The 13292-nt window shown below is 41.7% G+C and overlaps 1 protein-coding gene across 4 annotated transcripts in view; it reads right to left on the bottom strand.

The window, feature by feature from the left end:
* Positions 1-3385: 3385 nt before the first annotated feature.
* Positions 3386-13292, bottom strand: part of LOC104937214 (tubulin alpha-1B chain) — a 29841-nt gene continuing 19934 nt past the window's right edge. The window contains exons 1-4 of one of the 4 annotated variants that reach the window (XM_027288869.1): positions 5570-5665; positions 4766-4988; positions 4530-4678; positions 3386-4439 (exon numbers count right to left, since the gene is read on the bottom strand). In XM_027288869.1, the coding sequence (XP_027144670.1) occupies positions 3459-4439; positions 4530-4678; positions 4766-4988; positions 5570-5572 (1356 nt within the window). In that variant the 5' untranslated portion in view covers positions 5573-5665 and the 3' untranslated portion in view covers positions 3386-3458. Of the gene's footprint in view, positions 4440-4529; positions 4679-4765; positions 4989-5569; positions 5666-9472; positions 10955-11044; positions 11194-11277; positions 11501-12844; positions 12970-13292 lie in introns of those variants that run through there. The other 3 variants (XM_027288871.1, XM_027288870.1, XM_027288872.1) reach the window with 3 other exon arrangements.

The following is a 13292-nucleotide window of genomic DNA, read 5'->3' on the forward strand; positions in this document are numbered from 1 at the left end:
ATCGATAATGGAATCGGAATTGTAAAAATCTTATCAATTCCCATCCCTACTAGTGATGGGAAGTACGGTCCTTTTTAGGGAGTCACATCATTTGACTGAGCTCACTAGTGATGGGAAGTTCAGTTCTTTTTAGTGAGTCAGATCATTTGACTCAGCTCACCAAGAAGAACCGGCTCTTTTCGGCTCCCAAATGGCTCTTCATGTTACCACTTATACCTTTCTTAATTCAGCCAAATTTATCGCTGATTTGATCTGATATGATGTATATATTCAATACATCCTTTGTTCTGAAACATTCAAAAGTTAAAATTACATTTTCTAATATCAATAAATTGATGTAGCCAATTGTTTTCATTGCATTTACAGACCCTTGTAACTCTTTTAAGCTGCCCAATGAATGCACTAACATGCTTGTAGAACCACTCTGCTACACAAAGCAGATAGAAAAACTTTACTATAAAAGCATATCATTTTTTTAAAAGGACAGCTATTGACTGTTGGATGCACAGTTCTCATGTGTCTGTGAAGGTTGTTTGTGGATCCTGCTCAGCTTGGCTTTGCAAAAATTCTGCATTCTGCCTTTGTGTTTTCAATTTTTTTATTCAAATGCTGCTTCTTTTTCTGCTATCACTCAAATGCTCATGTACCAGAGCCGGCTCCCATCGTTCACTTAAAAGAGCCGGCTCTTTGAACCGGCTCGTTCACGATCGACACAATACTATACACCAACCAGGTAGTGGATACTTCATGCTTCAAGTTCACCACAGTTCAGAGATAGATAGATAGATAGATAGATAGATAGATAGATAGATAGATAGATAGATAGATAGATAGATAGATAGATAGCTAGAGTTTTTAGCTAGATAGATGAGAATTAGACCTATAAAGAATATTTATACAAAGATACAAATATAAAACTATATAAAAAAAAAAAAAAATAGAAAAAAAAAACAGAACATAACTAAAGCATTGTCTGCACAGAGGTAATGCAAATTTAATCATGACTTGTGATGCAAAAATGTCCAGAAAACAGTGCAACTGAGTGGTAAATTGTCAGTTTGTGTATTGTCCTTTGTGTCCTCCCTGCCATAACTGAGAGCTTTTGTAGTCTCACGGCCAGGGGGACAAAAGAGTTCCTGAATCCGTCTGTCTGTGGAGCAGGATTGGGACAAAAGTCTGCCACTGAACACACTACTCTGCCTGGTGAATATGTTGTTGTGGTGCAGAGGGTGGTGGGCGTTGTCCAGTATGGAGATTATCCACGGTCCTTCACTCCGCCACTGTCACCAATGAGTCCAGCTCTGTGCCCACTGAGCCGGCCCTCGTCGCCAGTCTTTCCAGTTGAGCTGCGTCCCTTGCTTCTTCCTCCCCAGCACACCACAGCATACAAAAGAACACCTTCCACCAAAGACTGGTAAAACATATGTAGCAGATGTTGAAGGACCCCCATCTGTCAATAAGTTAACTGGCATTGTATCAAGGGGCTATTTCACTTGTCAGTAACGAGAGAAGGGGTGTACAGATTTGAGGTATTGTTTTGTATTTTGTCTTAAGTACTAACAATAGGAGTGACATTTTATCTATCTTTTATGTTGTTATGTGAATATGCAATTTGACCTGTGAACCTCCACTGTGCTGTTCTGTAATCTGTATTAGGAACTGAGAGAGATAGTAGTCTGAGAAGAGGGTGTGAGCTGAAACAGTCTGTGTCACATGTTGTATCATTACAGACTCTGTCAGTAAAAGAGGTACAAAGAGATCTGTGGTGCTGTGGTGGTTTCATGGTGTGTCCTGAACTTGCCTAACCTTTATTAAAAGTCCAATAGGATAAAACTTTATGGGTAATTCAAAAGCCACCCAACAACATGTAAAGTAAATAAAATAACCCCACCATTACCAGCTGAGGTATTAAAGTCATGTGCACATTAATGCAATAACAACTGTAATCCAACACTATGATGTACATTACCTGAAAAGCACAGAGTACTTTTACTACTGATATATTCTGAGTATTTCTACACTGTATTTACTTGAGTACTTCTTCCACCACATAGGCTGTCCAGACCCTTTACTGAAGTAAAAGTACCAATACAACAATGAAAAATACACCTAAAAGTTGTTCATTCAACATTTTACTGAAGTAAACATGTTTATCAGCCAAATATACTCAAAGTAGGGGAAGTAGAAGTACACCTTCTACAGAGAAATGGCCCCCGTGATATCTTATTACATGGTCGAGATGGAGCTTATTTTATAGGCCTATGTATTCAGGTAGTTAGTCCAGGGGTTCCCAACTAAACCTGTCCGTTTTCTACCACCATTAGTTAAAATCAGTTTGAAAATTATTTCTCTTTTTGTCCCTGCAGTAGTTTCATAATGCTGGAAAAAGAAACGGGGAGGTGTCGTTTCAAATACAGCCGTCTGAATTGGAACGAGAAGCATTCGAACAAAAGTGAAGGGAAATAAGGAACTGAGAAATAAACAAATTTCTCCCTCGCTTGCTCTGTCACACACAGACCAACCACACCCGACACTTTTTATAATAGCTGGATATGTGGCATCCATCACACATCATGTTTTATGTTATTGTTATATACTCATGTGTCATTTTAATAAAGCACCTTACCATGCCAATACAAGATTTGCACTATTTGAAGATTTTAAGTGTCAGTTTCTAGTAACAAATGTAGTTATTTGTCTCCGTTTGAATGTGTTTATTTCTGACGTGGCTGCTGTTAAATGCTGCAATGACCCCGTTAGAATAGCCCACTAAAGTATTCTTATAAACCCCTTTGACACATCTTCAGATCAAACCTCGCACATATTATTTTCTGATGTTGTCCTCAAGTCAGTTTTCAGCTGCATGATTTCACAGTTAGGCTGAATAACATTTCATGCGCTGGATATTTTCAAAGCTCACAAAGATATCACCATGATGCTTCATTTTTGTTGGTATGGATGCATCCTTTGTTGAACATGCCATGTAATTTGCCTTTCCAATTTGAATTTCCTGGTTGGAAACCAAACCAAAAGTATACACACACACACAGATCTGATTTACATGTCATGAGCAATAGCCTGTCAAGACAGAAGGGTAAAGATACTGGAGCTACTGAGCATGTCGCTCTCTGTACCACAATGTGATGAACTGATGGAACATCATGACTCAAATTTCAATAATTTTACTACTTTTATTTACTAAAGGGGAACTATTTGAAGAGACATTTTAAAAAAAAAGCTGCTGGGAGATGCTTCTTTTGCAGTCTTTAAATAAAATACTGTTAGCAGTAAACGTCCTTCATTCAGAAGTAAAAGTTCACAAGTATTAGCATCAATGTGTGAGTGCAGAACCAATGTACGAGTATTAAAAGAGGGTAAACAATAATGCAGTGAATTAACAAGTTTTATTTTTTTGACATTAAAAGACAGATCAGAGGTCAATACAAAGGAAAGCCCATTTAATATTCCTCTCCTTCCTCCTCATCCTCCTCTCCCAGACTATCAGCTCCAACCTCCTCGTAATCCTTCTCCAGAGCTGCCATGTCCTCTCTGGCCTCAGAGAACTCTCCCTCCTCCATACCCTCACCTACATACCAGTGAACAAAGGCACGCTTAGCGTACATCAGGTCAAACTTGTGGTCGAGCCGAGCCCAGGCCTCTGCAATAGCAGTGGTGTTGCTCAGCATGCACACGGCCCTCTGGACCTTGGCCAGATCTCCACCAGGAACCACAGTGGGTGGCTGGTAGTTGATGCCAACCTTGAAACCAGTGGGACACCAGTCCACAAACTGGATAGTGCGCTTGGTTTTGATGGTGGCGATGGCAGCATTGACATCTTTGGGCACCACATCACCACGATACAAGAGGCAGCAAGCCATGTATTTGCCTCGCCGAGGGTCGCATTTTACCAGTTGATTAGCTGGCTCAAAGCAGGCGTTAGTGATCTCAGATACTGAGAGCTGCTCATGGTAAGCTTTCTCAACAGAGATGACAGGGGCATAGGTGGCCAGAGGGAAGTGGATACGGGGATATGGCACCAAGTTGGTCTGGAACTCTGTCAGATCAACATTGAGGGCGCCATCGAAACGAAGGGAAGCAGTGATGGAGGACACAATCTGACCAATTAGCCTGTTCAGGTTGGTGTAAGTAGGACGCTCGATATCGAGGTTCCTACGGCAGATATCGTAGATGGCCTCGTTATCTACCATGAAGGCACAGTCAGAGTGCTCCAGGGTGGTGTGGGTGGTCAGGATGGAGTTGTAGGGCTCCACCACAGCGGTGGACACCTGGGGAGCTGGGTAGATGGAGAACTCCAGCTTGGACTTCTTGCCGTAGTCGACAGACAGACGCTCCATCAGCAGGGAGGTGAAACCAGAGCCGGTGCCACCTCCGAAGCTGTGGAAGACCAGGAAGCCCTGAAGGCCAGTGCACTGGTCAGCCTGGGGACAAAGAGGGAGAGACAACCATCACATGAGACACAGTTATGTCGTTTCATTTCATGTTCTGGAGCTTCTCTTGAGATTACTCACCAGTTTGCGGATCCTGTCCAGCACCAGGTCGATGATCTCTTTGCCGATGGTGTAGTGTCCACGGGCGTAGTTGTTGGCAGCATCCTCCTTACCACTGATCAGCTGTTCAGGGTGGAAAAGCTGGCGGTAGGTCCCAGTGCGCACCTCATCTAAGGAGACAGATTGAATCATAAATGACGGTTTCACTTCATGAAATCAAGACACAACTATGGCATTTATATTTACTGAGAGTTTACCGATGACAGTGGGCTCCAGGTCCACAAAAACAGCCCTGGGGACGTGCTTTCCAGCTCCAGTCTCACTGAAGAAGGTGTTGAAGGAATCATCGCCTCCTCCGGTGGTCTTGCCACTGGGCATCTGTCCATCCGGCTGGATCCCATGTTCCAGGCAGTAAAGCTCCCAGCAGGCATTGCCAATCTGGACACCGGCCTGACCCACGTGCACCGAGATACACTCACGCTGCCGTCAAAAGGAAAGAGTTTGTGACATTCAACGTAACTTTTGGGGATTAGGAATGATTGTGTTGAAGATTGCTTAAAAGCTGAGGTCGTCATCATGCTGAAGTCAACTGACTTGATTGTCCATGCATAAAATGAGATACTGCAGGACTAGAATAAGAATACTTCTTACAACATATACAAGTACTACTTTACTGTGTAGTTTTTGGTTATCGAATGCTAGAGACCCCATCTAGAGAACAAGAATAAACTCTATTCATCTTGTTTTCTGCATGCTTTGCCGGTCAAAAGAAAGGCCCATGAACTCATTGCGGAACAAACACATTTAATCCAACATTAAATCAAAGAACTTACTTTTACTTAAACGGCAAAGAACAGGTTAATCTTTATAAGGCCCTCATCAAAATTCCCAATATCATCATAAAACACAAGAATTTGTTAAATGTGCTTCCCTCCATTTTTCTTTCTAAAGCTACAAGCTCAGCAGTTAACGGTTAAATGCCAGCTTAAACTGCTAAAAGTTAATGTGGGCTGTTAGCCCAGTTAAACCAAAGACAAAACTTCCCATTAAGCCAAACTCACCATGTTTCCTGACACTCAAGGAGCACTCATGTTGTAGTTTTACTAGGGCGGGGCTTTTATATTTTCTTAAAGGGGGGGCTGAATCTAATTGGTTGAGGGCCTTGCAAGCTCCAACAAAAACAGAACATATTTTGACCCCTCATTGAAGCACAGGTGTTACGAATAACTGTAATCACATCGGCCATGACAGTTCTTCTCCCTGTCTTTGTTGAACTCTCAAGTCTCATCAGATACTGCAGCTTGGTCAGTGGCTCTACGCTTCAAATAAACCCTTTTCACTGCAGCCATTTAGACATGAAGGAATCAGCTGAACTCAGGTGTTTGTAATGATACTAATTAAGATTCAGTTCCATTCAGTTCAAACAGAGTCAGGGGGTGGCTGTGGTGCGTGTTGGTTCACTGGAGAGTCTCTCAATAATCTCCCAATGGAACGTTACCTTAATTAGTATCATTAGAAAGGTATGAGACAAGTCACAACACAATTTTGACTGATTGAAAATGTGATTGATTTGACATTTTATGAGCAATATTACGGCCAAGGTGGATATTAAAATAAGGACACAAGTTGTTTCTTCTCAGTTCATAATTACAAATTCTGTAGCAACTTTATTAGGAGAGAGAAAACATTAAAAGAGTTGCACAGGTATGACAGAACATGTAGTCTATGAGCGGATTCTCCAAAGACAACAGACCATTGTTGTCTAAAGTTAGAGGTACAGTCCACGATTGTGAGCCAAATTCAAATTAGTCCTCCTACACTTATTTTTACATAACACAAATGACGAGGAATTTGAAAGTCTGTATACATGAATGCATAATTTATAAATCAGAAGGAGTAGTCATTGATTTTATCACAACAAGAAACACATAAAAGACAAAAATGAGCAGCTTCTTGTATAAGAATTGTATTTAGAAACAGTTCAAATCCATGTTTGACTACAACAACAATTATTTTTGTATTTCTGTCTCTGATTAAGGTCCATGCATGTCTGGGGTCACAATGTGAATGGTATTCTGCCTCACCGTGCTCCTTCAGCTCTCTGTTATATCCTTTGGAGTCTTTTATGAACCGTCTGTGTTACAGTTTTTTCTCAATTGCTAAAACACTAAAACCCATTGGCTGAACAAAGTTCTCAGTTGCCTGAACTCATTTAGCTAATTGTTCAGTCTGTTGTCAGCGCCTTCAACCATTTCACTTGGTAAAACACAATTTGCAGATCTCAGGAAGAAAGTGGAGGTAGAAGAGGAGGACAAAGAGGAAGACAAAGAGTGGAAATATCCAATGAAATTCAAGCAACAATCATAGACCATGTTCTTGTCCATGGACTGACAAGGAGGGAAGCAGGACTTAGAGTGCAAACCCGGTTTGAGATGATTTTCTGTGTCCACCATAGTAAGGACATTCAGAGAAGAGAACAGATACAGTATAGTGCTGTATTTTTGTAATTGCAAATTTACTGTACTACACTACATGCAGCTGTTTGAATAGACATTTGTAAAGTTCATCACTGCATGTATTGTACTGCATGAATATTTTTTGTAACTGCACATCTACCTTTTGTAGAATTGCAATAAACAAACTGTCTGGCCCTGAACATTGTGCTTTCCATTTGTTTACAGTACTGACTGCTCAATAGATTTTGACTGGTTGCAAAGAACAAGAATTACAGCATCACAGAGACAAAGGACGAGTTTGTGAGATGCAGGGTACAGTACTGTAAAAATACAAGGAGGAGGAAGAACAAAAAAAATGGAGAGGAAAGCAGAGTCGTAATTTCTGATGAATTTTGAGCTGCTATGATAGAACATGTTTTCGTTTTTTCAAAAGACAATGGGTGAAAAATATGGAAAAATATCAGAAAATGGAGCAAGGTTTCAGAAATTGTGTTTTAGCAATTGAGAAAAACTGTTATAACCTTGCAGTCTCGCTCTCTTGGAGACCTGACGTATGTCTCAAGTCCAGATGATGGACATTTGGAGTCACTCTGTATTAGATTTAGGATTCAGTCCTGCTTGTGAGTCGAGTTAAAGCTCCAATGTGTAACATTTAAGGAGTTTTATTTACAGAATATGGCAGAAATTGAACATTGTTATACATATCTATATTTTCATTAGAGCACAATCACTTGAAATATCCGTTTCCACAGAGCCAGCTTTCACATTTTAGCGGCCACCATAGTTTCTCCCTCACTCTAGGAAGAAGACAGTGAAACAAGGAGGTTGCAATCAGCAACTACTCTGGCAAATGCCACTAACTCCTACACACTGGTCCTTCCCTAAGACTCGTTCAAAGACAACAATACTTTTGTGAATCTATCCATCACTGCATCTGTTACCTTCACAGAAAGTGGATTGTCCTCATGGTCCACTGGAAGCTGCAGCATTTTACACAGAGAGAATCCACGCGATGGCTTCTGCTGCTGATAACCCGGAGACCACCTGTAAGAGTCAGGAGAGTTAACTGACCGACCCACGCCCGCAGACACACAGGCTAATGGTGGGAGGTGATGAGCCACGGGAGGGAGGGATAGATAGAAAGGCAACACCCTGAATTCCCCCTCATCCAGCCCCCCGTTTCACTGATCGTGCTAATCAAACTGGAACAATAATACTCTTACAAATTAAAGCCACATGTTCAAAACTTCGCAAAAACATACATCAGCTCATTGCTGACCTCCTGAAGCATCAGTGGTTTCTGTACGTGCACATATCAGACTGTTTTCTCTGATTCATGTGGAATGTGGCCCCATATTTCAGTCAGACATTGGGTTTATAAGTGGTGCCTGATGGCTTTGCTGATGGTAAACTCACTAGCAAGGTTTAATGGAAGTTTGTTCATTTGTACTAAGGACAGGTGGATGGATGTAGATGTTGAGGGATGTCGTTGGTTATGCTGGTATGGTAGAACGCACTGAAGGTCGGGCAGAAAGAAGCTCAAAGTGTGTTTCCACATGATCAGCTTACAGGCCGCAGTTGATACCTAGAATGAGATGTGCAAGAGGTATACACCAGATCGAATGGGAAGAAAGGATGAAGGGATGTGGAAGAGAAGTGAATGGATGAAGGGAAGAGGGGTCAAGAATTGAGAGAAACAGGGCCAGGTATTAGTTATAGTTGTGGTTGAGGCGTGGCCCTGTTCTAATAACCTTCATTTAAGATCAAGGATGGTTAATTTATTCATGCTTTACATCAGGAATGAGAAATTTGTAACAACACATTTTGGGTTGCCAGGTTGTGGAAAATCCCTTCATCCATCATTTTTTTTAGCTCTTTGACTTCAAATATTTGTCTTTGAAGAGAGAGAGAGGAACAATAAGAACGAGGAGAACAACAGGTTTCTGCAGCAGGTTCAGCTTACGTCTCCTGGGAGAATAACGAGGATGTGTTCAGTGTTGGGAGCGCTGGTGCATAAAGGAGAGAGAGGAGGAGATTAAGAGAGGGTGTAATGAGGTCAACAGGAAGGGAGGATGACACAGCGTGTGTTAATCTGAGTGTAGAAAAGTTAATTCCGCATTACAACCTTCTTGTCACACTCCTCTTAAACCTCCAAGGCTCAGCTATAGTGCATTTAATGTGCATTTATTTAGCATAGATTTAAAAAAGCTTCCAAAATCTTGTTAACCATGCAGATTCATTTACCCCCTATGGAAGGACCGTCTATAAAGGAAGGTATGAATGATTGAGACGTGTCTGGCGCCACGAGGGATCTAGGTCAAACTAAACCAGTATAAGCTGTAGAAGTCAAAGATGTTATTATCTTTTTCTAAGCACTATCATTTTAATTAGTCTTTAAGGTTTTGATTTGGTAGCAAGATTAAAGTTAAATCTAGTTGACAAATATTTAAGTGAAGCAACGTGTTCAATCCTGCGTCTTAATCCTCACAGAAAGAAAAAAAGAATTTGAACTTTTAAATAATGCAGTTTATTAACAGGCCATCAACAACATACTGTGGTAAAACAGTTTATTTTTTTCAAGCTTCCATCCAAGAGTGCCTTTGCTGAATTTATTACTTTTACCTTCTCTCCTTCCTCAACCAGGTTAGGTTACAAGTCTCATGTAAAGCACAAACAGTAAATAAACGTTGTGAACAAGGTATTGAACAAACTGAACTCTTGACCTGCAACAGCAGTTTGTAACTTCAGCATGTGTAAAGTTCAAACGTCTGACGAACAACACTGCCCCCAAGAGACTAAAGTGAGCGCAGCAGAGGCTTGAGAGTTTAGTGTGAGCAGAGTAACCTTCATCACTAAAAACTGAATCACTGAACACTTGAAACTGCCCAAGATTGAAACTACAGAACAATCTGTACTGCACATCATTACAACTCTGTCTGCAGCCAATGAACACATTTTATTTTTATAACAAGGCACAGATCAGAGAGCAGCACAAAAGGCATGGACGCCCGTTTAATATTCCTCTCCTTCTTCCTCCTCGTCTCCCAGACTATCAGCTCCAACCTCCTCGTAATCCTTCTCCAGAGCTGCCATGTCCTCTCTGGCCTCAGAGAACTCTCCCTCCTCCATACCCTCACCTACATACCAGTGAACAAAGGCACGCTTAGCGTACATCAGGTCAAACTTGTGGTCGAGCCGAGCCCAGGCCTCTGCAATAGCAGTGGTGTTGCTCAGCATGCACACGGCCCTCTGGACCTTGGCCAGGTCTCCACCAGGAACCACAGTGGGTGGCTGGTAGTTGATGCCAACCTTGAAACCAGTGGGACACCAGTCCACAAACTGGATGGTGCGCTTGGTTTTGATGGTGGCGATGGCAGCATTGACATCTTTGGGCACCACATCACCACGATACAAGAGGCAGCAAGCCATGTATTTACCGTGGCGAGGGTCGCATTTCACCATCTGATTGGCTGGCTCAAAGCAGGCGTTTGTGATCTCAGACACTGAGAGCTGCTCATGGTAAGCTTTCTCAGCGGAGATGACAGGGGCATAGGTGGCCAGAGGGAAGTGGATACGGGGATATGGCACCAAGTTGGTCTGGAACTCTGTCAGATCAACATTGAGGGCACCATCGAAACGAAGGGAAGCAGTGATGGAGGACACGATCTGACTGATCAACCTGTTCAGGTTGGTGTAAGAAGGACGCTCGATATCGAGGTTCCTACGGCAGATATCGTAGATGGCCTCGTTATCTACCATGAAGGCACAGTCAGAGTGCTCCAGGGTGGTGTGGGTGGTCAGGATGGAGTTGTAGGGCTCCACCACAGCGGTGGACACCTGGGGAGCTGGGTAGACCGAGAACTCCAGCTTGGACTTCTTGCCGTAGTCGACAGACAGACGCTCCATCAGCAGGGAGGTGAAACCAGAGCCGGTGCCACCTCCGAAGCTGTGGAAGACCAGGAAGCCCTGAAGGCCAGTGCACTGGTCAGCCTGGGGACAGAGAGGGAGAGACAACCATCACATGAGATACAGTTATGTCGATTCATTTGATGTTCTGGAGCTTCTCTTGAGATTACTCACCAGTTTGCGGATCCTGTCCAACACCAGGTCGATGATCTCTTTGCCGATAGTGTAGTGTCCACGGGCGTAGTTGTTGGCAGCATCCTCCTTACCAGTGATCAGCTGCTCAGGGTGGAAAAGCTGGCGGTAGGTCCCAGAGCGCACCTCATCTAAGGAGACAGGAAGAATGAAGTTGTGGTTTAGATTTATCAGATATTTTACTTTAGTGTTCAGCTAGAGGTGATTACACCTACCGATGACAGTGGGCTCCAGGTCCACAAAAACAGCCCTGGGGACGTGCTTTCCAGCTCCAGTCTCACTGAAGAAGGTGTTGAAGGAATCATCTCCTCCTCCGATGGTCTTGTCACTGGGCATCTGTCCGTCCGGCTGGATCCCATGTTCCAGGCAGTAAAGCTCCCAGCAGGCATTGCCAATCTGGACACCGGCCTGACCGACGTGGATGGAGATACACTCACGCTGTGGAAAGCAGACACAGACAGTTTGTGACATTCAACACAACATTTAAATCTACATTTAAGAAAATACTACCAATGTCAAAGACCCCTCTTGAGAATAAGAATAAACTGTTTTCAGCTTAAAAGTTTCATGTATGTTTTGTACTACTTAGACAGTGAAGTAGCTCATATTACCTGTAAATGTAGTTTAAGAAGTACGTGTTGCAGTATAAGTGAACTACTGATGGAAAAAAACAGCGTTTATACTACAGTCACTTCTAATGTCTGCCAAGAGTTGTCACTGCGATTACTGTAACAGTTGACTGCGGTCAAGCCAGCTGTCTCATTTTCACTTATTGCTGACTTTATGGCAAATACTTTGAGACAACTAGGAAAGTCAGCGCTTTGGCGAGCTTACTGCTGCTTGTGGAAAATAAAACGTGGGTATTAAATGTATTAAGTTTTTTAAAAATATGAAGCTATTGAGCTGTAATGCTCATATTTACATTATGAAGTGTATTACAAAAGAAATACAAGACACCTCTCATTATCGCATTTTAACAGTTCTCATTTTTAATGCATCTCATAATGTAAACATGAGCATTATCCTCCCAGATCATGTGACCTATTGGTTTAAAATCAGTGCAGGATCATGCTTGTTTTATGAGACACCTTTTTTTTTTAATATAAAAAATCTAACACTCTTCATATTTTTAAAAACAGACTTTTAATACAATTAATACCCACGTTTCATTTTGAAAACCTGGCTCAAAATCAGTGCAGGATCATACTTGTTTTATGACACACCTCTTTCTTTAAAGAGAGAAAAAAAAAATCTAACACTCGTATTTTTAAAAATAGACTTTTAATACATTTAATACCCACGTTTTATTTTGAAAACCGTGACTTTCCTCACGCTGCAGTAAGCTACCATACAGTCGGCAATAAGGGCGCACCTGAAATGTTACTGCGCTTAAAAACGAGACAAGGCCGGCTTTACCGTAGTACACACAAAAAAGGCGCACTCCAAAAACAGGGGCGGTTTGGTTAGCTTAGTAACGGATGGCGGGCTTCACACACTGGTTCATTTATTTTAAAACAGGCGAATCTAAAGTTGATGTCAGATGCTTTAAACACCACCCACCTACATTTCACAGGCGGACCTGCTGTTTAAACGCAACGGTTAGCGCTTCCCTCCTGAATTTAGCTTTAGCAACGTTAGCTACAGCTAAGGTTCGGCGACTAACGGTAGCTGGCGCTCGGAAGATTTGAACTTAAACCGACAATTAACGTTAGTTAATTAGCGCGGTTTGTTCTAGCCCGGTTAAATAAAAAGATTTAACCGTCTCTTCTACTTCATACTCACCATGTTTCGCGATTATGTGGCTAAAACTGTTCAAAATGAGGATGCGTTAGATCGCTGAGCCGTTTTCAAGATGCGCTAACGGTTAACCGGGGCGGGGCTTTTATACTCGATTTAAAGCAGGGGGGGTGAAGAGCGGGTAAGTCTGATTGGTCGAGAGGCGCACGAGCTCGTTTCCTATTGGTTAAACAAAATAAACGGCACATATATATGGCTCGTCGTTAGTGCGCAGGTGTAATGTCATGTTATGTTACAGTGACAGTTAGTCTGTCTTTTACATATATTATAAAATATATTTTATATATTTATTTTTTACATTTATATTATATTTTTATATATTATAAAAATATTATTTATATTATAAAAATATATGTTATATATTATTTTTATTATTTATATTATAATAATATTATATATATATAATATATTATATATATATATATATATATAT

This window comes from Larimichthys crocea, chromosome XV (assembly GCF_000972845.2).
Source record: "Larimichthys crocea isolate SSNF chromosome XV, L_crocea_2.0, whole genome shotgun sequence".
Lineage (NCBI taxonomy): Eukaryota > Metazoa > Chordata > Actinopteri > Sciaenidae > Larimichthys > Larimichthys crocea.